This window comes from Tupaia chinensis, unplaced genomic scaffold (genome assembly GCF_000334495.1).
Source record: "Tupaia chinensis unplaced genomic scaffold, TupChi_1.0 Scaffold000597_1, whole genome shotgun sequence".
NCBI lineage: Eukaryota > Metazoa > Chordata > Mammalia > Scandentia > Tupaiidae > Tupaia > Tupaia belangeri.
The window spans coordinates 4,027,218-4,054,120 of NW_006160114.1; the positions used below are offsets into that span (position 1 = coordinate 4,027,218).

Genomic DNA, 26,903 nt, shown 5'->3' on the forward strand with positions numbered 1-26,903 from the left:
CTGGATCTGGGGCTCAAACTGTGGTCGACCATGTGGGAGTCCAGTGCCTTAATCATCACGCCACCTGTTGACCCCTCATTTCTGATTTTTAAGTTAATTTATTGTTTCTGTGAGCAAGAGTGAGTTACTGGGTCTTGATAACACAATCCATCCTCAGGCTCAGCCATCCCTGGATTGTGTGCCTGTACATGACTGATGTATTCAGGGAGGCTTTTACATGTAAACACAGAACTTTGCTGTAGATGAGTCTTTTAGAGCATGATGCTTTACTGCTGTGCCACTGTCTGGCTCCCATTGAATTTTTAAATTTCAGTTTTTATGTATTATTTTTATTTTTAGGAATTCTACTTTTTCTTAGATCTTTTAGTTGGCTCTTTGTAACTTTTTATCTCCTGTGGATATTTTCAGAATTGACTTTAATTTCTTTAAGATTGTAAGTATAGTAGTGTCATGACTTATTTGATAGTTATAATATCTGAAGAAATGTCATTCTGTTTTTGGTGTCTGTTTTATCTGCTTGTTCTCCCCCCCACATCCCTCTCCCATAGTGCCGTTTCGTTAGGTGCTTGGCTAGTTTTGACTTGATACTGCTCATTTCCTAGAAACATCATAGTGGGAATTCTTTGATGATCAGAATGAAGGTGCCCTTTTCTAAGCAGGCCTTGATTTACTCATGTTTGGTGCTTGAGGGTATTAATAGTTGGGGGTCGGTAAGTTCATGTTTTGAGGTTCTCTGGATTACTTAGGTCATATGTAGGCTCATGGCCAAAACTTGTTAGCTGTTCCTGCCCTGTATTTCATTACCTTGCTCTGTTTCACACCAGTGCAGCCTTCTTGCTGTCTCCTGTGGAGGGTAGGAGCTGTGGCGGAAGGGTTCACATGTTGGTTTCTGATTTAACCCTCTTTGCAGATAGATCTTTATGAGGTGTGGTAGTATTTTACATTAATGTCAGGAGAATTTTTTTTTTTAAGAGGTTTTTGCTATAGGGCACGTGCACTCTCCAGACAGAGAGACAGAAAGCGAGAAATCACCCCTCAGGGAGGGTGACCACGCCACAATCCTTTTTCTCCATTCTCCTCTCAGGATCTTGGGCACGTACGCACATGCGCCCGGTGTGAGTTTAAGCCACTGGGTCCGGGACTTGAACCGCGGTTGACTACGTGGGAGTCCAGCGATATACCCATTATGCTAACTGCTGGTCCCAGGAGAATTTTTTATTTAATGCTCTTTGTCTTGACAAATTCGGTTACTCCTGTGTCGCTTGCTCTGTGCCATCACCAAAACTGAATCCTATATTTGTCATTTACTTCTCTGGGTTCATATTTTCCTATTCGATTTTAGTTTGAGTGATTCTACCCCCCCGTGCTCATGTGCTCACTGGAGAGACAGTGAGAGAGAAAGTGAGAAATCACCCTCTAGGGAGGATGGCCACTCAACATAACCTTCTCCTCCATTCTCCTCCTGGGATCCTGGGCACACATGCACATGTACCTGTGTGATTTTCATGTTGCCAGGTCTGGGACTTGAACTGTGATTGGCCATATTAGGAATCCAGTACCCCAGTTTGTGTGTGAATATTTTCTCTCTTACATTATAGGTTTTTATTTTTATTTTTTTAAAATTTAGAGGGTCAGTGCACATAATATAGCTTGCCACTAACAGACGAAAGTAAAAATAAGTTTTGTTTGTTAAATAATGTGTGCAAGGAGTGATTTAATTAGATAAGTGAATTACTATAAATTAGGAGGTGTAGTCATATGAGCATGATGAAATTTCAGTCTATGACAGTTCACATATATAACAGTTCACATATATAACAGTGGTCTCATAAGGAACATATAAGTCTATACCATATAACTTGGGTGTGTAGTAGGTTATCCCATCTAGGTTTGTGTAAGTATGCAGTATTGTGTTTGCATAATGCCAAAATTGCCAATGATGCATTGCTCAGAATATACCTCTATTGTTAAACATAAATTATTGTAGTTATAAATTATTGGGCAGGTTACCTTTTATGTTAGTTATGGATAAAGCTGTTTATACCTATTTTTTAGTTTGTATCTAATAGTTTTCTCATTTTAGGGGTAAAAATATTTCCATCATGGCTCATTCAAAGACAAGGACCAATGATGGAAAAATTACTTATCCTCCTGGTGTCAAGGAAATTTCAGATAAAATATCTAAAGAGGAGATGGTGAGACGGTTAAAGGTGAGTAAAATTAAGTACTTTTTTGGGGCATGTGTTTATGGTGGGGTCCCCTGTGAAAACCATATCAAGGCTATATCTTGTATCTTGCACCTTGTAAAAGCCCGTCAAAACAGCAAATGACAGAAGGGATCAAAGAGAGTAGAGAAGATAAGGAGCAGTAGTGGTTCTTTGATATTTGCTAATGGGAGAGCAAATTCGAAAGATGAGCCTAGGGACCAGTAGATGGTGTAATGGTCATGTTACTGGATTCCTACGTAATCAACTGGGATTGGAATTCTGGATCTGGTGGTTTAAAACTCAAGTGGGGAGGGAGAGGAGGGAGAATTAAACAAAATAAAACAACAAACTCATACAGGGTGCATATGCGCTCCCAAAATCCCAAGAGAAGGGAGGAGAAGGGATTGTGGCATGGCCATCCCCCCACCCTTGCCCCGCCCCATGAGTGATTTCTCGATTTCTGTCTCCCTCTGTCTCTCCACCAAGTGCATGTGCCCTATAGCAAAAACAAAACACACAAAAAAGGTGAAGCCTAAATTTTCTGGAGCCTCCTGTAGTTGAGTGAAAAATAAGCCCATGATACTTTTACATTTCTTTTCATTTTCATATTTCTTTTTATCATTATCTCCTAAATAATATAAGTTGTCACCTTTGTACTATATCTCATTTATTTCATTTCTTTTTTTCAGTTTGTCAGAAGGTGTGTGTACTTGCCAGAGAGAGAATGGGGTTGGAAGGGTGGGGGAAGCATCCTTTATAGGACTTCATCACACTGCAGTCCTTTCTCTTCCCCTTCCTCTCCTTTTTGGGATTTTGGGCACACACACATATACTCCTGGTGTGTTTTCTAAGCCACTGGGTCTGGGACTCAAATTGTGCAGTTGGTCATGTGGGTCCAGCTGCCTTAACCATAGGGTGGCTTGATCTTATTTATTTTCTAAAACAACCATTTTCATATGAAAAAATAATTGTTGCCTTATACTGAGTACTCAGGCTATATTTTACTTTCTTATAAGTTATTTTGATATTAGGTCAAAGAGAGAGACCATTGTCTCCTTCCTCTGCATCTGACCTGCAGCAATGAATCAAGATTGATGGTGAACTTTCATAGATGAGGCAGTCAATTGTATTGTTAGATCTCTTTATATATATATTTGAATTATGTATCACTCTCAAGGCAGTGGTAATTCTTGTGATGGTTAAAATGGTAAAGGAGCATAGTGACTAAGGAGAAGGCTAAGCTGAAGGTTAAGTTGGTAAGTTAGTTTAGATCATCTTTATTTTTGAACCTTTTTTTCCCTCAAGCTTTACCTACCTAGGTATTTATGTTACTTGATATATTATCATTTACCTGGATATCAGGGCTGAAAAACTTTTCCTTAAGTTAATCATTGAAGACCCAGGAGATTTAAAACAAAGTACCATTAACCCTTTGTATTTGTGGACTATCCAACTGCGGATTCTACCAACTGTGGATTGAAAAATACTCAGTGAATAAAAGTTGGTTATGTTTGCACTAAACCTTACAGGCCTTTTTTTGGTCATTCTCTCCTAAATAATACAGTATAATACATAATTACATAGCATTTAGTATTAAGTATTATAAGTAATCTAGAGATGGTTGAAAGTACAGTCATCTCTTGGTATTCATGGGGGATTGTGTCCAGGACCCCTTTTCCCTTATAATACCCGAATCCATGGATGCTCAAGTCCTTTACGTAAAATGGCATAGTATTTGCAGATAGCCTATGCATATCCTCCTATATGCTTTCACTAATCCATAGATTACTTATAGTGCCTAGTAACATTACATGCTATATAAATAGTTGTTATACTATATTGTTTAAGGAGTAATTGCAAGGAAAAAAGTCTGTACAGATCCAGCGATGGTGGTGCAATTGATAGGGTTCCACTGTGTAAGGCTGGAACCACATGAATTTGGATCCCAGACTAGCCAAAGAGGCTGGATGTAGTAGTGTGTACTGATATCTTAGCTAACTAAGAGGCTGAGGCAAAAGATTGTGACTTGGCTTAGACTCTCAAAATACCCATCTGGGGCCAAAAGGTGCTCTGGTAGTTAAAGTGACTGGATTCTACATGGCTGATTGAGCAGTTCAAGTTCTAGACTCAGTGATGTGAAAAAACACTATGAATGTGTGTGTACACATGCACAAAATTGAGAGTGGAGAAGGGATTGAGACGTGGCCATTTGCCCTTAGGGGGTGATTTCTTCTTTATTTTCTCTCTCTCCCTTGTGAACATGCATGCTCTGTAGCAAACTTAAACAAACCAACCAACCAACCTCTCTTTCGTACTCTCCGCCTGTTTTTTTGTTTGTTGTTTTTGTTTTGTTTTGTTTTGTGTTTTGTTTTGTTTTTTTTTTGTTCTGACTCTGACTCTCCCTTTGCTCTCTCTACTGTATTTTCTCTCATTAAAAAAAAAAAAAAGTCTCGGGGAAAAAGCAGTTAGCGTAATGGCTATGTCGCTGGACTCCCACGTAGTCAACCGTGGTTCGCGTCCCGGACCCAGTGGCTTAAAACTCATGCCGGGTGCATGTGCATGTGTGCCCAAGATCCCGAGAGGAGAATGGAGGAGAAGGGATTGCGGCATCACCATCCCCCATGGGGGTGATTTCTCGCTTTCTGTCTCTGTCTCTCTCTATCTGTCTGGGGAGCACACGCACCCTATAGCGAAAACCTCTCAAAAAAAAAAAAGTCTGTACGTATTCATGACAAACACAACCAATGATTTCAGTTTTTCAAATATTTTTGATTTGGCTTGGTTGAAATTGTGGTTGCAAAACCTCTGGATAGGGAGGACAACTGTGTACAGAGGCTGTTACTATAGATAGTGTTTGCCATTTTTTAAAAAAATTTTTTTTTTTTCGGGGGGAGGAGAGGTTTTGCTATAGGGTGTGTGCGCTTGCCAGACAGACAGAGAGAGACATAGAGACAGAAAGCGAGAAATCACCCCCCGGGGGGGGATGGCCACGCCGCAATTCCTTCTCCTCCGTTTTCCTCTCGGGATCTTGGGCACGCACGCACACGCGCCCGGCGTGAGTTCTAAGTCACTGGGTCCAGGACGCGAACCGTGGACGACTATGTGGGAGTCCAGTGACATAGCCATTACGCTAACTGCTGGTTCCCCTGTTTGCCATTTTTTATAAGGGATTTGAACATCTATGGGTTTTAGTATCTGTGGGGTGGTCTTAGCACCAGTCCCCCAGTGATACCGAGGGATTCCTTTGCTATTTTATCTTGATACGTGGTACATTTTTATAAGGAGAAAAGACCACTGATGCTATTATAAATTTTACATAGCCTTAATATTTTACATTTATACATAAAGTATTAAAATGTCAGGTACCAGATGCTTATTATTTAAAGGAAAAGATATCTTTGAGCAAATGAAATTTACCATATGTAGATGTTTTACCTAGTTGAGAACATTTAATGCATTTATTTCATTAGATTTGTTTATATTTTATCATTAATAGGTAACATCCCTATTGTTGCTGAGGAACTAATCTTGAACACTGACAGAGCTTACCCTTAAAAGCTGATTGGCATTTAGTGTCTTTTAGACATGTTATTTTCTCAGACAGTTTTAATTTAGAGGACTAAGTTAAGTTACTGAATATTATAATACCATTTGAATTGTAGACAGTACTGAGAAATTCCTATTATCTGGACCTTAAGCAAACTTCATTATTAGTCTTGTTGGAATAATTTCCACAGTACTCACATTTTGTGTTTGTGGTATGCTTTCATTATTTCATATACATTACGAAAGTGCAGTTAACATAATCCAATTATATACTTTCTTCTTATTTATTTTCCTAATTTACGCTTCTTCATTATTTTTTGGCATCTTTTTTAAAAAGAATTATTTGATTTAACTTTATTTTTAAATTTGACCAGAGAGGGATAGAGTGAGAGAGAAAAGGTGAGAGAAAGAGGAAGTGAGAAAGCAAGTTGCCAGGTTGGGGACTCAAATTGTGGTTGGCCATCTGGGAGTCCTGTGCCTTTAACCACCATGCCACTTGCCCAGCCCCTTTTTGGCATCTTTTTTCTTAGAGAAATATATAAAGGATTTTATAAGATGATAGTAACTTTTGATGTGTGTGAGTACTCATGTTAAGTTTTATAAATTATAACAATTTGTTAATATATAAGGTGATATTATTTATGTGATTTATAGTTTTTCCTATACTATTTTATTCAAAATATACTTACTCTCAAAATCTTTTTTTTTTTGGAGAGGTTTTTGCTATAGGGTTTGTGCGCTCGCCACAGAGAGAGAGAGAGAGAGAGACAGAGAGACAGAGAGACAGAAAGTGAGAAATCATCCCCCAGGGAGGATGGCCATGCCACAATCCCTTCTCCTCCATTCTCCTCTTGGGATCTTGCGCACGCTCGCTCATGCGCCCGGCATGAGTTTTAAGCTACTAGGTCCGGGACTTGAACCGCTGTCGACTACATGGGAGTCCAGCGACATAGCCATTACGCTAACTGGTGGTCCCAATCTCAAAATCTTTTAAAAAGAGATTCTAGAGAAAGAAATTGTCCTGTGTATATAGCTCTTTTTTCCCCCCTTTTGGTCATTTAATAAATAGGCTGTGAAAGCATATTATCTTAAAAGTAATAAAATTTAAAAATGAGGAGAATTAGCTCTGGATATCACATTATACCCTTAAATTCATTATAGTGCCAAATTGAAAGGATTAGTCTATGGTTCTGACATCTGGCATAATAGAACCGAGGAGTTTCTCTATGAACTCTATGAGCAATATTTTCCATGGTTGCTTTGAGAATACAGTATGGAATTGAACCATTTATTTCTCAGAAGTCTAGCTCTACTGCAGGTGGAAGTCCTTCCGGTATAAAGGACCAATGCATGCACATTGATAACAGCCCTACTTATTCTTTAATATTTGTAGCACCACCTAGTGGATGCTAGATGGTTACCTTTCCATTGGAGTTGTATTTAAAAGTCAATCCTGTCAAGTTAGACATTTTTGTTAGTACTCATTTCAAGTAGAAATAGTATAGAATGAGGTCATCCTTGTAACTGCTAATACTGAAATTAGACAGAGCTCCACAGAATTCAAACCATACTGTCCTTCACCATTCTTGTTTCCATTCACCTACTTTGATGTACATATTTTTGAAAAAGTAACTGTTTCTTGTAGCTTCTCACCACACATAACACCATTGAATCAGTGAATGATAATATATATTCTTTTACTGTGGCATGAGAAATATTTTGTTGGATACTGTGGTAGTCACTTCATGGTACTTTTTAACATTTGGGTGCATCTTTGATGTCCTTTCTTGAATCTCTTTGCGTGTATGTGTGTTAGCAGATTATGCATAACTATGTGTCTGGAGTGACTTAATGGATTAGATGGAAAACTAAGTTTTCATTCTAGGTTTTCCTTTAAGGATGTACTTTTTCATCTAATGAAAGAATTGTTAAGTATTATAAAAATGGTGATGCTATTTTTAAGAACATACCCCTTTTAGTCTAGTTGTATAAGGAAGACCAGAAGTTTTAACAGGTAGTAGAGTTATCTTAATCATGTCTGCTGCCTACTTTTTAACCTTTTAAAATCTGGTTAGCAGAATGTTAGGTAATGAAAAATATTTTACTTAGTCTTTTCTATTTTACTTAGTCTATCTTTTTTTATTTTTTCAAAGAGTTTTTTTTGCTATAGGTCATGTGTGCTTGTCAGAAAGACAGAGACAGAAGACAGAAAGTGAGAAATCACCCCCTAGGGAGAGTGACCATGCTGTAGTCCCTTCTCCAGTGATCTTGGACATGCATGCACATGCTCCTGGCCTGAGTTTAAACCACCAGGTGTGGGACTTGAACCACGGTCGACTATATGGGAATCCAGCAATGTAGCCATTACACCATCTGGTGGTCCTTTGCCTAGTCTTTAAAAAAAAAAGTTGTTCGCCTTATAGTTTTACAAGGATCTTACTCTCTAAAATACTTTCTGCAGAAAACTGGCAGTTTCTTTATTTGAATTTATCCTTAGCAGTTAATATGGCCATTAATTCAAATGACTGCATTTTTATGTACATGCAATATTTCACTTTGATTGTTCTATTTTTGTATAGATGGTTGTAAAAACTTTCATGGATATGGACCAGGACTCTGAAGAAGAAAAGGAGCTTTATTTAAACCTAGCTTTACATCTTGCTTCGGATTTTTTCCTCAAGCATCCTGATAAAGATGTTCGTTTACTGGTAGCCTGTTGCCTTGCTGATATTTTCAGGATTTATGCTCCTGAAGCTCCTTACACATCCCCTGATAAACTAAAGGTAATTTTTATTTTTTCAGTTTGACAGATTTATTAGTATTTTAGTGAAGACATTCATCTCAGTGGTTTTTCTCTCCCACCTTGACTGTAGGTTAATATTTCATTTGAGTCAAGAAAAAATGTAGGAAAGGCATGTTATTTTAATATACAATAAAACAGACAATTTGCCTACATAAAAGTTAAAGTTAAATTCATGTATCTTGATATAATTAAATCAGGTAAGAACTAATAATTCTATATACATTTCCATTGTATTATTTGGGGCTTATTCTAAAATTAAATCCAAATGAACAACTTGTTAGTAATATGCATAAGCTGCTTCTCTGGTTTTATTACCTATTAAAAAAGCTCAACAAGTAGTTACCACCAATGTAATAGTCTGAAACTGTGACCAAATTTAATGTTGTAGGAATTTTCAGGGAAATCATTACACACTATGTTTTAATCTGTGACCATGCTTTTAAAGACACATGTAACTGTCATATTAAAAAGAAAATTCATATACAATAGAAAAATACAAAATAAATACCCTATAACACATAAATCTAACAAGTTTAACAAGAGATTCCATGAAATATGTTTTAAGATATGTTTCTTTCCATTTTCTTTCCTCAAGTGTGCTTTTGAGAGGCCACTGGTCAATACATACATATGTAAAATAAGTTGTGTAATTATATCAATAAGAAATCCTGTATTGGGACCAGCAGTTATCATAATGACTATGTCGCTGGACTCCCATGTAGTCGACCGTGGTTCAAGTCCCAGACTCGGTGGCTTAAACTCACGGTGTGCACATGTGCGTGTGTGTCCAAGATCCCGAGAGAAGAAAGGAGCAGGGATTGCGGCATGGCCATCCTCCCTGGGGGGTGATTTCTTGCTTTCTGTCTGTCTGTCCTTCTGGTGAGTACATGCGCCCTGTAGCAAAAACTTCTCCAAAAAAAAAAGAGAAAGAAATCCTGTATTAAATTCAATTCAAATTGGATTTCACAAGTTAGTAACTTAAAATACTTATATAAAGTTACAGAAAATACACCTTGTTTCCATCTTCATAAAATGTTAAATTTTCTTTTTGTTGTTTATACCTTTTATTTATTTTAATTTTTTTGGAGAGTTTTTTGCTATAGGGTGCGTGTGCTCACCAGAAAGACAGAGAGAGACACAGAGACAGAAAACGAGAAATCGCTCCCCCCAGGGGGTATGGCCATGCCACAATCCCTTCTCCTTTTGGGATCTTGGGCACACGTGCCACAAGCGCCCAGCCTGAGTTTAGCCACCAGGTCTGGGACTTGAACTGCGGTTGACTACATGGGAGTTCAGTGACATAGCTATTATACCAACTGCTGGTCCTGTTTATACCTTTTTAAAAAACAAAAGTAGTCAGATGCTTAAATAATACATATCTGCATGAAAATTTTTGGTGATGGTTTCTGTTTTAAAAGAAACAGCATCCTTATGATTTGCCTCAAGTTCTGGGGGAAATGATTATAGGAACTAGCTAATAAACTAAACCAAGAGATATTTGAGATATTGATTAACTTTGGTAGCAAATAGTTTTTCTTTGAAGACTAATGAGGTAGACAAAACTCATTAAGGTGAAGTGGGCTATTTCATATATTCAGTTCACATTAAAAAAATTATTTTTTCAAAAGAGCTAAGCTTCTATATCATCTGATAACAATGCAACACCTAGTTTATGATGACTGGAACCAAAACAATAGTCCAGTAACATTTTCTTTCTTTTCTTCCCAATAGAATAGTCCCTCTCTCTCTCTAAGGCTGTTTCTGGGAGATAGACAGTTTAGATAATGAGGGCGTTAAGAGTGAGTAATTGCTTGCAGTTTTAAATAGACAATAGCTTTCTGCTTCCTGGTTAATGTGCTGAGTTGTGTCTAAAAAAAAAAAAAATGCAGTTCTTTTAAGGTACCATTTTTGATTTATTATCTGTGACCTTTGGAAACTAATCATATGAAACTACAAAATTAGTAATGTTTTGAAATATATATAAAACATATATTACTTCTAATTTCAAGCTCTCATATATTAGTGTACCATTCAATTTAAAAAAGAAAATAGAAAAGAAAAAGGGGCCTAAAGATAGTCTTATATTCTTTAAAAAAGGAAATGGTTCCTCTTAACTTTACACCCTACACTCCAATTTCAAAACACATTATTTAATTGTCTTGGTCATGGACATCTGCAAGATGAGATTTTATTTTATTTGCTACCATACCTTCTTGTTACCAAAAAAATCTGTGCTTTCCTTCATTGAGGGAGTTTGGTTTGGCTGCTGTTGGTGCCACCTTTCCTGTATTCTTCATCTTCATCGTTGCTTCTGGAGGCATTTCCTATGGTTCATTATCTTCATCTTCATTAAAAGCCACTGCTACTCTAAGAGTTTTTGGAGCAAGAGTTGGAGTAGTTTCTTTAGGCTTACTTGATCCAAGTTTGATGGATATGGCTGATGCTTTCCTTGCCGTCTGACAACTTATGGCAAATTCAGATTTGGAGATCTTTGTAGGCTTTGTTGGGAGGTCTACAGCTTCTTCTTCAGCTTGTTGTTTCTTGGCACTGTGACTGGAACTTTCCCCTTTGTTACTGGAAGAAATAGTCTTAGTTTTCACAGGTTTTCCTGCTGCTTCTTGAGGTCGTCTGGTGGCTCCATTTCACTGCGGCTTTTCAGGTTTTCCCTCTCTCACCTTGTCATCTGCCATTTTCATATATACATACATACATGTTTTTTTTTGAGAGGTTTTGATCTTAGGGCGTGTGCACTCATGTACGCGAAAGAGAGACAGAGAGTGAGGGAGAAAGTGCAAAATCACCGACAGGGGGATGGCCATGTGTGATTTTTGAAGCAAGCCACCTGGTCTTGGACTTGAACCACAGTTGGCCGTGTGGGCATTCAGAAATGTAGCTATTCAGCCATCTATTGGTCCCAATAAATATTTTAGATAATTTCTTAGAATTATTTCACATTAACTGCCTCTATCTTTTGTTAAACTTCTGTTTACTTTAGAAGGTACTTTATTATTATTATTCTTTAAACTGCCAGTGGGTGCATGCACTCTTCAAAGAGGGAAAGAATGTACATGTGTGAAGTACCCTGTGGTGGGGCATGGTCATACCACATTTCTGCATCCTAAGATTCCAGGATTTGGGATATGCATGCCCCAAAACCCTGCCTGTTTATCAAGCTGCCAGGGCTGGGATTTGAATTGCTGCTAGCCATGTGGGATCCAGCTTTTTTTTTTTTGGTAGAGGATTTTGCTATAGGGCACGTGTGCTCGCCAGAAGGACAGAGAGAAATAGAGAGACAGAAATCAAGTAATCACCTCCAAGGGGGGATGGCCATGCCGCAATCCCTTCTCCTCCTTTCTCCTCTCTGGATCTTGGGCACGCACACACATGCGCCTGGCGTAAGTTTAAGCCACCAAGTCTGGGACTTGAACCACAGTCAACTACATGAGAGTCCAGCGACATAGCCATTATGCTAACTGCTTGGGATCCAGCTTTTTACACACAGCAACTAACTGCTTCGCTTTGGGGCTGGCCCTAGAACTTAGTTTTGAAATCAGTTTCTGATCTTTAGTATGAGAAATAGGTTATACAGTGCATTCTACACTTTTCGTAGTATGTCTGTTTCTTTTAATATCATTTTTGGGGTAGTTCCTTTTCTCTTTTGAAAATCCATGTTAAGGACCATGCTCATTATTTAAAAGTCAGTACCTAGCAAAAACCTGAATTTATAATACATAAATCAAATTCATTTATTGAAAGGTGATGTGAATTGTTTCAAAGAAAATACAATGAACAAAATTTTAATGGAAATGTAGGAAATACATGTAGTATGTGGCTATGTTAGTTGTAAGTAAAACCATATGAATGTAAAGTTATGGAAAGGTAAGAAAAGTGGATCACATGATTAATTTATTTAAAAAGTGCTGGTAGAAAGTATGAAATAATTAGAGCTGTGTGAAAGATACTGCATGCGTATAATGCAGGTCAAGCAGGTATTTTTGAAAAAAGTTAATTGAAGAAACCATTGGGTAGATAATGGGTCCATAGATTTAATTCAGTTTGAAAATTGGCAATATTTTTTATATCTTATTTAACAAATCAATATTAATTCTTTGTCAGAAATTGGGTTTATAGTGGTGGGAAACAAAAGGAACCATGATTCTTTTCTTTAAAAAAATTATTTAATTTAGGGAACCAGCAGTTAGCGTAATGGCTATGTCACTGGACTCCCACGTAGTCGACCGCGGTTCGTGTCCCGGACCCGGTGGCTTAAAACTCACGCCGGGTGCGTGTGCGTGCGTGCCCAAGATCCCGAGAGGAGAATGGAGGAGAAGGGATTGCAGCGTGACCATCCCCCCTGGGGGGTGATTTCTCGCTTTCTGTCTCTATGTCTCTCTCTGTCTGTCTGGCGAGCGCACGCGCCCTACAGTGAAAATCTCTCCAAAAAAATTATTTAATTTTATTTATTATTAATATTATTAATTTTAACTTACTAGCTATACGGCACATGCACTCACCAGAGAGAGAGAGATAGAGAGAGGGAAAGTGAGAAAGCAAGCTGCCAGGTCTGGGACCCAAACTGAGATCAGTCATGTGGAAGTCTGGTGCCTTAACCACCTTGCCACCTACTGGTCCCCCCCACTCCCCACCCCCAGGCATAGTTCTTGAACCCATGGAGTTACTGCTTGATAACTAGAGTGAGGAACTTGCTCATTTGATCAAGTGTGCCAGAATTCACATGTGGAATGCCCAACTGCTTGTTTTATGTTTCATTTGGATAAAGAATCTCAGGGTCTGGGAGTTTAGTAAACACCAACATTTCTCAGTTAAAAGTGGAATTGAATTGTAAATTTGAGAATGATCAAAGACTTTAAGTAGATAGCATGAGTAAGTTCATTTAGTTGTATACTGTAGCTTGATTTCCAATTGCAAACCTTTAATTTGAGGTATGTAATTGTTTAAAGGAATGACCACATTTGACTGTAGGCTATGGCCCTTCCTCACTAGGTGTTTTGTTGGCATTCTCATGAGAAGGAAGTCTGAGTACTGCTACACAAACTCTATTGTGGAATTCTTAGTTTGCATAATCAAGGACCTATCTTAATGCTTTGGAGTGATGGCAAGTCATCCCAAAAGAATAGCTGTGGATGTGTTTCTAACAAAATAGTTCATGGAAAGAATACTGAAGAGCTAAGATTAAATTAGTTTATTTGTGACTTATTCTCTAGCTGAACAATTCAGTTAACTTACTTTCCCGATCCAATTATTTTTCTGTTCTTGTGATAGTTCTTAAAATTACTGATTTCAAGGGTGCTTCTAAGATTTATAAGATAATTTTCTCAGTTTTGATTAGCATCAAGTTTATATTTTTCTTTTGTCTAGTAGTATTGTTTAGGAAATTGTGATACTTTGATCTTCACCTTTCCACTGTCAGTTTGTTGTTACCATTAGTAAACCTTATTTTTGTGACGTAGCTTCATATTTAGGTTAGTAATTGTAGGAGAGGTTATAGGTTATCTTTCCATCTCTAGATAAAGTCAGTATGTCATGTATTCTCTTTTAAAAAGGCATTCCAGGAAAAGGGTCCATACATGGAGAACATATTTTATACAGTACTACTATCAAAGTAACCATTTTTGAGGGTGTACTTTTGATAGTACTTTTCTTAAAAAGCTACTCAGTTATTTACACATTACAGTTTTGCCCCTTTAAAACATGTTTATTATTTATAGGAAAACTTTTTTCTCTTGTTGATGGCATGCTCTGTTTATAATTAGCTTTTTCAAATTTAAGCATCTTTCAAACATTTTTCAGATACATCATCTGCGTTTCTCCTGAAATTATTTTAATAGAAACTTGACTCTTAAGTGAAATCTAACCTATGTTTAACCAACTCCAAAGAAGGGATATAGTAAAGAATCAAAAGCAGGAATTGAGAATATTTTTAGAAATGGTAGGCTGTAAGCAAGTCATTGTGATGATTAGGTAGGAAGCTTGACAAGTTTGCTTTTAAGGTGCTCTTATGTATTTCTATGTGTGACCTATTGTCTTTTTACTTGGTGATTTTATTTTGGAATTTAAAGTATTCTAAACTGTACTCTTTTTATTATTTACTTATTTATTTTTTTTGGAGAGGATTTTTTAGGTTTTTGCTATAGGGCACCTGCGTCGCCAGACAGACAGACAGAGACAGTGAGACAGAAAGCAGGAAATCACCCCCCAGGGGGAATGGCCATGACGCTGCAATCCCTTCTCCTCCATTCTCCTCTTGGGATCTTGGGCATGCACGCACACACGCCCGGCGTGAGTTTAAGCCACCGGGTCCGGGACACGAACCACAGTCGACTATGTAGGAGTTCAGCGACATAGCCATTATGCTAACTGCGGGTCCCAGCTGTGCTCTTTTTATATAATTATTATATATTGTGCTGTGCCAGCAAACCTGTTCAGCTCTCAGCCACTGCACCATTTTTTTATTCTGAAAATAGCATAAAGTTTTAATTGACTCAGTTTTTAAATTTCAGCTGACTTTATTTTATTTACTATAATATGAAGTTTTTATTTTTCTACTTTAAGATGATGGTAAATGATTTTACTGCTTTCCTGTGAGGATCAGTTTTTTATTTAACATTCTTCATATGAAGACATACTTTAATAATTTCCAGCTGAATACAGTTTTTTCTTGGTACTTAATCATTTATTGTGATACACACACATACTGAATTAGCTTTATTAGTTTAGTGGATATTTTCATTAAGACTTCATAATCTAAACAATACTTTATTTCTTTTTAAAGGATATATTTATGTTTATAACAAGGCAGTTGAAGGGGCTAGAGGATACGAAGAGCCCACAGTTCAATAGGTATTTTTACTTACTTGAGGTAAGTAATGTATCTTGTAGTGACATTTTAATCTGTGTGTTTATGCCCCTGTGCTCGTATATTTTTACCAATTTAAGTGTTTACCTTTCACCATTTTTATCTTCTATTTTAGAACATTGCTTGGGTCAAGTCATATAACATATGCTTTGAATTAGAAGACAGTAATGAAATTTTTACCCAGCTATACAGAACATTATTTTCAGTAATAAAGTAAGTTTTTTTTTACTTAGTGTATAGCATTTAAAACATATAAAGTAATGGATTTTTAAAAATTTACACTGGTATCTACCTGAAGTGTCCTTGTTATTATAATTATTAGAAGGCTAAGAGTTGTAACTTATAACTCATTTAAATTAATTTTGTTCCATGATTTAAAAAAAATGAATAGACTTTAATCAGTTTATATTGTAAGGAATTATTTGTTAGAAGAGTGGAATAAGACCAATGTAAAATGTTTTTTGGGTTATAAGATTTATCTTTTACTTTAAGTTGCATGTAAACTCTTTAATATATGTGGCTATTTGAGCTTTTTTGTTGTTCTTTAAAGTTACTTGATAGAATTAACTTGAAAGCTGTGGTCCAGATTTAAAAAAGGTAAAATTGAAGTTGCATTTGGTGTAATCACTTTTGATTATGAGTCTGGTTAAAATTAGCAAAGAGTAATCCAAGAAATATAGCTTAAAAATAAATTATGGACACTATTGTAAGATATGGGAGAGAGGAAAGCTTTAAATGAATATACAGAATTTATTATCTTAGTATCACTTTTATAAAGTGTAATGTTTGTCAGTACCATTTTAGGATTAAATCCTATATATCTCAGTTAAACTTAAAGTATATGTTTTGAATTTCAGCAATGGCCACAATCAAAAAGTTCATATGCACATGGTAGACCTAATGAGTTCTATTATTTGTGAAGGTGATACAGTATCTCAGGAGCTTTTGGATACAGTTTTAGTAAATCTGGTTCCTGCTCATAAGGTAAGTAATAATATATACTAAAAAGTGTCTAAAGCCAGTTAATATTGCAGTCCAGAATTCATATGTAGGTTCCAAATACCATTTACCCTGCTTTAACCTTAGTTAACTTAGTAAATCTGTTATTGATTAATATTAATACTTATTTGTTGTGTATAATATGAATAAAACACACTTATTTAGCACTAATTAGATGAAAGTAAGAAATAATAGATTTAGTTAAAGTAATAAAATATTTGTGATAATTTAGTTTTTCATAAGGGTATATCTCATATCTCAGTGAGTTAATAGATGCTGTAATATAACTTTGTGTATTGGAAGATGGAACCAGTTAAGACCTTAACTAAAAGATAGTATGTAGAAGGAGAAGAGAGGTAAAATCAAAAGGGAAGTCTCTCCTAATTGGGACAAGGGATATGTTGATGGCAGTGCTTCTTGCTCGGTGATATTAATCAAGATAGGTCTGTGTGTGTGTGTATTATTTTTCTGTGTCAGTGTGTTTGTACTTTGGGTTTTGAAAATGACTAACTCTGGTAAGCAGATGAAAATATGGTTCTGTGATTTAGAAGGAGTGTGAAGGGTAAAGGGAAGGTGCACAGGAATTATTCATGTAAGATCTCTCTGGCAAGATACCATTTCAGAATGCAGCAACACAGCATTGACAAATAATACTTCAGTGAAAATAATCTCATAATCCAAAGTTTTCAAACTCTTAGAATAAAATAGTCTATCAAAATAGAAAGCCAGGGGACCAGCAGTTGGCGTAATGGCTATGTTGGTGGACTCCCACGTGGTCGACTGCAGTTCGAGTCCCGGACCTGGTGGCTTGAACTCACGCCAGGCGCTTGTGCGTGCATACCCAAGATCCCGAGAGGAGAATAGAGGAGAGGGGATTGCGGCGTGGCCATCCCCCCTGTGGGGTGATTTCTCGCTTTCTGTCTCTATGTCTGTCTCTGTCTGGCGAGCGCACACACCCTATAGCAAAAACCTCTCCAGAAAAAAAAAAAAAAGAAAAGAAAAAATAGAAAGCCAGCAGACCTTATAGATCGCAAGAATAGATCTCAGATATTCAGTAATATATTTATTAGTTAAAAGTCATAGGTACCAGCATGGAGTACCCCGATCTGGTCATCATATTGCTGTTCCTCTGGCTACCCCTTTGGTTGTTCCTGTTGAAGCTCAGTCATGCTTCCTGGATATTGCTTGCCACGTCCTGACTCCACCTAGTACAGCCATACCTCTGTCCCTGTGACTAAGAGAGGGAAAGTGGAACCTTGTGGGGAGGCCTTCGGAGGCATGTGCCACTGCCTGCTTCATATTGGTGCCCGTAACCAGTTATCCCTGTTAGCTTGTTTATTACATTTGCTGTAAAAACCAATCTGGCGCCCAATTACATGCTTTCCAAGTAACAACGAGCTCTGCCTGTTGTGCTTTGGTGCAAGGTGCAGGGGTCATAAATACAACAGCAAAGTGCCGTAAGAAGGCAGGCAGGTCTTCTAGGAGGAGAAGACCTTTCTGAAGGGGTTGTACCTAACTAGTCTTCTAATCTAGCTTGGGGGGATGGGAGGGGTGGGGATTGTGTCTATGTGCCAACCTCTGTGAGATACAAGCCTTCCCAAATCCAGATCAAATATCCAGACTGGCTTACTGCACTTAGTAGCTGATTACTAGAGACAGTCATGAAAAAGATTTTGTGTGTATGTGTGTTTCAGCCCTGCTTTAGGAAAAGGGTCTTAGGATACTTCCAGAAACTAGACTCTTAGGAGCTTACTACTTATCTGTGAGTACAGAAAGGAAATCTTCCTATTAACCACAGGTTGACTCTCTGTGTCTGTGCATTCAACCAATGTTGGATATAGTCAGATGAGCCAGTTGTCATGAGATGGGAGAAGAAGTGGCTCCTAAGAGAGATGTTGAAGAAGTTTTATCTGTGTATGTGGACAATGTGTATTATGGAAAAACTATACATGGATTTAAAAGATCTTTTTTGTATCAAAATACACTTTAATTACATTTTGCCACAAACTTTTTGAAGTCTTTTCTTATTTTCCTTTTCACTTATATTTGATGCTAAGATTACTAAAGAAATCTAGAGATAATTTAAAGTATATGGGAGAATTTGTATAGCTTATATGTAAATACTACATCATTTAATGTAAGGGACTTGAACATCCATGATATTGGTTACTGGAACCAATCCTCTACAGATACTAGGGGATGACAGTATTTCACCTAGACTATTTACCTTAGACTGGAAAAATTTCAAGGCAATTTCTCTCTCTCTCTCTCTATCTCTCTCTCTCTTTTTGAGAGTTGTTTTGCTATAGGGCACATGTGCTTGTCAGAAAGACAGAGACAGAGAGACAGAAAGCGAGAAATTGCCCCCCAGGGGGGATGGCCACGCCGCAATCCCTTCTCCTCCATTCTTCTCTCAGGATCTTGGGCACGCATGCACATTTGCCCTGTGTGAGTTTCAGCCACCAGGTCTGGGACTTGAGCCACGGTTGACTATGTGGGAGTCCAGCAACATAGCCATTATGCCAACTGCTGGTCCTGGCAGTTTCTCTCTTACAGTCCTTTGAATAATTTCAGCTCTGTATGGTTTAGTGAATGTTTATAATACTGAATAATAATTCTAGCAGAATTTCAAAACATCATAGATACTCTTAAAACAATTAACGATAAAAATGCTTAAAGTGATATAAGGCATACAAAGAAGAGTTAGGGCTGGTTCCGTGGCCTGGTAGTTAAGGCAGTGGATCCCACACAGCTGACCACATGGTTTCCTAGATCTGGCTCCCTGAGAAACATTTTGGGCCTGTTTGTGTGTTTTCCCAGACTCCTGATGGAGAAGAAGTGATTTGATGTGCACCATTCCCCATAAAGGATGCTCCCCACCCCTGCCCTTTACCTTTCTGGTATGCTCACATGCCCTCCAGCAACAACAAGAAAAAAAAAATTATAGTATCCAGACATAAGAAAGGAGAAGATTATTAGGCATAAAACTTATTAGAAATGGGGCCAGCAGATGGCATGGAGATTAAGGTGCCAGGTCCACATGGCCAGCTGTGAAATTCAAGTCCTGGACCCAGCAGTTTGAAACTCATGATGAGTAAATGTGCGCTCACAATCCTGAGAGGAGAATGGAGGAGAAAGAATTGTGGTATGGCATTTCCCCTTGCCCCAGGGGGGTGATTTCTTACCCACCCCTACTCTCAGTTCCTCTCTGGCAGACGCATGTGCCCTGTAACAGAAACTTAACTCCCTCCCCCCAATTTATTGGAAATGAAAAAAAAATGGCCATTGGAGAGATATCTGAGGAAATTATACAGACATGGTAAGATAAATAGGACCTGAAGGATAAGTTCCAATATGTTTAATAGTGTCTTCAGAACAGCAATTTGAATGTGGAAAATGGATGATATTCAAGTAGAAATTAGTTAAAAGAATCCCAGAATTGCTGAAAAGCAATTATGGATAAGTTAACAAGATAAAGTAAAAAGTAGAGTTCTGTCCGGGTACATTGGGAACACCAAAACAAATAATGTACGAACACCCAGAATGAAAAGGTATTGCTCCATCCAAAAAATGAAGGTTAAATTTATTGTTTACTTTTTGGTTACAAGGATAGGTGTCAGACAGTAATGAAAGTATATTTCAGAAGTGCTTAAAATAAAATGATTGTCAACCTAGAGTTGTGTATCTGGTTTGAGTTAAATGAAGACAAGTATTCACTTGTCAATACATCCTTCGTGAAAAGCAACTTTGTGAATAGTTTAGAATGAAGGAAATAAAATTTGGAATTGATAGAATTCTGTTGGAATTGATAGAACAGTTGAATTTGATATAAGTAGTACGAATAAGAAATATTCTAAATAAAAACCAATATATAAAACAAAACAAGACATAATGATTAATTAAGGGAGTATTAACAAAATAGTCTTAAACAACTGGATATAAGCAATATAAACAGTATTGAGTGCTTAGTTGGCATTAATAAATGAAAGTGATATGTACTGGTCATGATTTAGAATATTTAGAGTTGTTGATTAACTTTGAACTTTCAATGAAGTATTCATTTAAAAATGTTAATGTCTATAATAAAACGAACAGTTACCATAGATGTAAATGACCTAAATTTACCATGTTAAGATAGATCCTCACACTGGATTGAAGATAATTCAGCTGATTGTAGTGATTAAGAGAAGCAACTAAAACACAGTTGAGAAAAGGTTGAATGTATAAAGATGGAAAAAAAAGACTTGCCAAACAAATAGAAACTGAAAGGAAACTTGGACTGCCTTATATTAAACTTAATAGTCTTCACTGAATAAAGAAAGACTTTATATAGTAATAAACTTTTACTTCTCAGGAAGATATCTGAACTTATAAACATACAGACTCTAAGTAAATAAAGTATAAACTGAAAGAATTATGAAGAGAAATAAATTCACACTTTATTTGGCCTTTTTTTAAAATGCATGTTTTGCTGCAGAGTGCATGTGCTCACTGGAGAGAGACAGAGGGCAAGAGAGGGAAAGTGAGAAAACACTCTCTATGGAGAATGATCACATCACAATCCCTTCTCCATTTCTCCCTCTCGGAATTTTGGGCATACACATCAATGCTCCTGGCATGTTTTCCAAGCCTCTGGGTCTGGGACTGGAACCATACAGCCAGCTATGTGGGATCCAGTTGTCTTAACCACCATACTCATGGGATGGCCCTCTTGGGCCATTTTAACACATTACTTGGGGCTGGCAGGTGGTGTGGAAGTTAAGGTGCTGGATTCCCACATGACTGACTGTAGTTAGAGTCCCAGACCTGGCAGCTTGCTTTTTCATTTTCCCTCTTGTCAAATGTAAATAAATAAATAAATAGGTAGATAGATAGATAGATAAATAAATAAATGTATTTCTAAAAAAACCTATCATTTCCCAGTAAATAGACCAAGAGTTTGTGAGGATATTGAGAATCTGAAACATGAAACTATAAGCTTAATGGCAACCATGACTACCAGGGCTGGTTCCGTGGCCTGGTAGTTAAGGCAGTGGATCCCACACAGCTGACCACATGGTTTCCTAGATTTGGCTCCCTGAGAGACATGCTGGGCATGTTTGTGTGTGTGCCCATAACCAATATGGCAAAAATTATAAAACATGATAGCAATTATAAAATATTTAGAAATAACAAAATGACACCTTAAAATGTGGGATATAGTTTAAATTGATTTTTTAAAAATATAACTTCATGGCCATGTTTTTGATTTATCAGGGTAAACAAAAGCATACAAGGAAGAAGCAATAAGAGCAGAAATATAGTAAAATAGAAAACACAGTGATATTTCATCAAAATCTAAAGTTGGTAATTTTTTTTTTTTTTGGAGATGTTTTCGCTATAGAGTGCGTGCGCTCGCCAGACAGACAGAGTGACAGAAAGCGAGAAATCACCCCCCAGGGGGGATGGTCCCCCATAGTCCCTTCTCCATTCTCCTCTCAGGATCTTGGGCACGCACGCAGGCACGCACGCACGCACACGTGCCCGGCGTGAGTTTTAAGCCACCGGGTCCGGGACACGAACCATGGTCGACTACGTGGGAGTCCAGTGATGTAGCCATTATGCTGACTGCTGGTTCCCAAACACCTAAAGTTGGTAATTTGAAAAATGTATTAACTATGAAAGTACTTTGGAAGTTGAATCAAAGACATGGTGGATGGTATCAAAGCACAGTTTTAGGATGAGGATCAGCAGACATCAGAATGTTCAAAGAAAATTCCATTAACAGTATTTTATGTTAACATGTATGAAATAAGACAAATTAAATTCCCTGAAAGAATAACTTGCCAAATTTGCCTCAAGAGAGAACATCTTGACTAGCCTTTAACCAGTACAGAATTTTGATTGGTTTTAAAAGTTCTTCCTAAAAAACAAAGCCCTTCCTTCCAAACAATGCAGCAATAGCAGCAGCAGAACATAAACCAACTGCAAAAGGACCTTAAGCCCCTCACTAGGAGATAGGAGATTTCTATTGATGTATTTATCACTTAAGTGGCAAATAGTCCTAATCTTCAGCAAACTTCTAGATTATAGAAAGGGAAGGGATATTCCATAGCTCACTTTTTTTTTTTAAGAGATTTTTTTGCTATGGGATGCATGTGCTACTGTAGATAGAGACAGAGACAGAGGGACAGACAAGAAATCACCTTCCTTGGGGGATGGTATGCTGCAGTCCCTTCTTCTCAGGATTTTGGGTCTGTGTGCATGTGCACACACAGACAGGTGTGCACTCCTGGCGTGATTTTTTTTTTTTTTTAGAGGTTTTTGCTATAGGGCGCTTGCTCTTGCCAGACAGACAGAGAGAGACATAGATAGAAAGTGAGAAATCACCCCCCACGGGGTATGGCCACGCTGCAATCCCTTCTCCATTCTCCTTTCTGGATCTTGGGTATGCATGCACATGTACCCGGCGTGCATTTAAGCTGCTGGGTCCGGGACTTGAACCGTGGTTGACTATGTGGGAGTCCAGCAACATAGCCATTACGCTAACTGCTGGTCCCAACATTTTATTTGAAATTGGGAACATCATAAGAATGTTGCATCTCCCCAGGAAAAAGGCAAGTATATTATTTATCATCAGCTTTATACTAGAGAACTTAAGTTGGTGAAATAAAATAAGACAAAATGTGATAAGGTGGTACAGAAGAAATAATACTGAAGCTATTTACAGATGATATGATCATGCAAAGAAACATAGAACTGTGTACAGAGAAAATTTTTATAACAAAATCCTGGGAAGGCACTAGATATGATTAGAATGGAAATGCCTGTTAGTGTAAGAAATTTTTTTTTTTTTAACAAAGAGCTGACATTACTTAGCAACAATACATATCACCTTTATGTTGAAAATCAGTATATTAGATCATCAGAAAAGTCATGATGCATTTTTGCTTAGAAAAATATAGAGGGACCAGCAGATGGCATAGTGGTTATGTCACTGGACTCCCACATGGTCAACTTCAGTTTAAGCCCTGGACCCAGAGGCTTGAAACTCACTCCGGGCACGTATGCATGCATGCCCAAAATTCCAGGAGGAGAATGGAGGAGATGGGATTGTGACAAGGCCATACTCACTGGGAGGTGATTTTCCACTTTCTGTCTCTCTGGGTGCGCACACCCCCTATAGCAAAAATCTCTTTAAAAAAAAAAAGTCATGGAAAAATATGTCATGATTTTTCTGATGACCCAATAGTTTATTGAAAAGCATAATAGAAAGCATAAACATGTTGAGAGATGTGTTTTATGGGGTGGGGTGTTGAGTATTATACTGATGTCAATTTCCTGCATAGTAATTGATCTAAAATAGAATAGAAACTGGTAGCACATACATATGCATGTGTAATTAAACAAACTGAATCTAAAATTCATATGGAAGAGTAAATGGGTCATTGGAAAAGCCATGACACATATTAGCACAGAAAAATATAGAAAAATACATCATAACTTTTACAACACAACCTAATAGCTAAAAAGTTTTGAAGAATAAAAAAGAAAAAAACCATGGTGGTGTGGGACCAGTAGATGGCATAGTGGTTATGTCGCTGGACTCCCATGTAGTTGATCATGGTTTGAGTTCTGGACTTGGCAGCTTAAAACTCATGGTGAGTTTGTGTGTGTGTCCGTGTCCAAAATCCTGAGAGGAGAATGGAGAAGTGTGGCCATACCCCTTGGGGTGGGGGAGGGGAGTGATTTTTCATATTCTCTCTCTCTCTCTCTTTCTCTCTCTCTCTCTTTCTCTCTCTCTCTCTCTCTTTCTGGCAAGTGTGTACTCCCTATAACAAAAATCTCTCCTCTCCTCCCCTAAAAAGAAACAAAAAAAAAATGGTGTTTTGATATTAAGACACTATTTCATATGTTTCCCCTTCCTCCTTTTTTAGTTGTCAGAGTGAGTCAGGGAGAGAGAGACAAAGAGGAGATAGAAAAAAAATCCTGGGATTTGAATTATGGTTGACCCTGTGGGATCTGGGTTCCTTAATCACTAGGCTAAAGGGCCAGCCCTTAATGTGTCCCTTTGACTATAATCAAGCAAAGGAAAACAGGAAGTAATGGAGAATTTATAAATTGATATATAGTTATATAGTAGCTGATTTTACTTTCCATGTGAGCAATAGTCAATTGCCCTAAAATCAGATTCTTACTTTACACCATACATAAAAATAAATTACATGTGGAATAAAAGATCTGAATCTGAAAAACAAATTTCTAAAACTATATTTGAAAATGTGTAACTTCTTGGGACCAGCAGTTGGCATAATGTCTATGTTGCTGGACTCCCATGTAGTCGACTGCAGTTTGAGTCCTGGACCCTGTGGCTTAAGTTCACGCCAGGCCCATATGTGTGCGTGCCCAAGATACCTAGAGTAGAATGGAAGAGAAGAGACTGTGGCATAGCCATCCCCCCTCAGGGGGTGATTTCTCGTTTTCTCTCTCTCTGCCTCTCTGGCAAGTGCACGCGCCCTATAGCCAAAACCTCTCCACACACACACACACACACACACACACACACACACACACACACACCATAACCTAAACACCAACCCTGACTCTAACACTCACCCCTAAGCCTAACCCTCAATCTAACCCTAAACCTAACTCTAACATAACCCTAACCCTAAGCCTGACCCTATCACCCAACCCTAACCCTGACCCCTAAACCTATCTGTAACCAATCACCCAGACTTAAACCTATCCTGGACCCTAACCATAACCCTAACCCTCACCCCTACTCCTCACACTAACCCCTGAACCTAACAAGAACCCTAAAACAAACCACAACCTAAACACCAACCATGACCGTAACACTCACCTCTAACCCTAACACTCAATCTAACCATAACCCTAACCTTACCTTAACACTAACCCTAAACCTCACCTCTACACACACAAGTGAAACTTCTTTACAGCCTCAGTGTATGAACACAAATCTTAAGATATAAAGAGTACAAGCTACGTAAGAAGAGATTGATCTATTTGATTACATTAAAATAATCTGGTAGATGCTGCTACTCTGTAGACTGAGGGCACGTGAGAGGTTCAGGTTTCATTCCTTGTAGCTGGCTGCTTAGGCACTTGAGATGGGAAGATTGTGATATAGCATGACACTATCTTTCTAAAAAAACAAAAACAGAAATTTTGTATACTTTGCTTTGACAGCATAAATGTAGACACCATCTTAGTCTGTAGTTTTTCACAAGTAAAGATCTGAATCTTTAATACATTTGTATGTATTTTTTCACAAATACAGATGAAGGCATGTTGTATGTACAATTGGCTGAGATTTTAAAGAATTTATAGAGAAACTCTACAATTAAGCACAAACACAACTTAACTGCCTAAATTGAAAAATAGAAAAGATAAAATACACAGAAAGTTATTTTTCATTTGCATATGGAGACTATATAAACATACATAATTCTTCATGAATAAGAGAATGAATAAAAGTTGTAGCATACAGGCATATCTTGTTTTGTGGCACTTTGCTTTAATGTGCGTCATAGACACTACAGTTTTTTTTTTTTTTTTTTTTTTGGTCACAAGTTGATTTTGACAATGCTGTCTCTAGACATCATTTTCAAAAATGTGTGCTCAATTCGTGTCTCTTTGTTACATTTCGGTAATTCATATATTATTTTAAATTTTTTATTGTTACTTTATTATAGTACAAAGATCTGTGATTAGTGATCTTTTGGAGTTGTGAACATAATTATCAAAGTTAAATGAACACTGTACCTAACTCTGAACTTTCTAATGAAGTGTTAAATAATGTCTTGTTTAATTGTCAGAGGGTCTGTGCACTCACCAGAGTCACAGAGACAGAGAAAGAGAAGAAAGCACCTAAAATGGGGTGTGGACATGGTACAATAATTTTTTTTCTCCATTTCTCATGTTGTCAGATTTTTGGGCATGTATGTACGTGTTGTGAGTATGTTGCTGCCAGGGGGATGAGATTTGAATCATGGCCTGGCTTTCCATAGTGTGTTATAGGACCAGGCCAATGGTCTTTGATATTACTATTGTAATTATTTCTGGGTGCCCGAAACTGCTCATGTAATACAGCAGAAGTAATCAGTAAATGCGTATGTGCTGACTGCTATATTGACCAGCCATTTCCCCATCTCTCCCTTTAAATAGTCCTCTTTATGCATGGAGATATTTGAAGTAAGGCCAGTTAATAACCCTACACATAGCTTCTAAGTATTCAGCTGAAAGGAAGAGTTGCACAGCTCTCACTTTTAAATCAAAAGCTAGAAAATGATTAAGCTTGGTGAGAAAAGCATGTCAAAAGCTGAGATAAACCAAAAGTTATGCCTCTTCTGCCAAGCAGTTGGCCAGCTCATGAATGTGAAGGAAAAGTTCTTGAAGGAAATGAAGTGTTATTCTAGTGAACACACGAATGATTAGAAAGTAGGACAATTTTATTGCTCATGTGAAG

At 37.5% G+C, this 26,903-nt stretch overlaps 1 protein-coding gene and 1 pseudogene across 5 annotated transcripts in view; one reads left to right on the plus strand and one right to left on the minus strand.

Moving 5' to 3' along the window:
• The window catches only part of PDS5B (PDS5 cohesin associated factor B), a 226,504-nt gene that overhangs the window by 69,762 nt on the left and 129,839 nt on the right, over positions 1-26,903 (plus strand). For all 5 annotated transcript variants that reach the window (XM_027775693.1, XM_027775694.1, XM_006158446.3 and 2 more), the window contains exons 2-6: positions 2,084-2,210; positions 8,333-8,536; positions 15,350-15,436; positions 15,549-15,646; positions 16,291-16,417. In XM_027775693.1, the coding sequence (XP_027631494.1) occupies positions 2,103-2,210; positions 8,333-8,536; positions 15,350-15,436; positions 15,549-15,646; positions 16,291-16,417 (624 nt within the window). In that variant the 5' untranslated portion in view covers positions 2,084-2,102. The remainder of the gene's footprint in view (positions 1-2,083; positions 2,211-8,332; positions 8,537-15,349; positions 15,437-15,548; positions 15,647-16,290; positions 16,418-26,903) is intronic.
• On the minus strand, positions 10,707-11,246 carry LOC102495370 (PEST proteolytic signal-containing nuclear protein pseudogene; annotated as a pseudogene).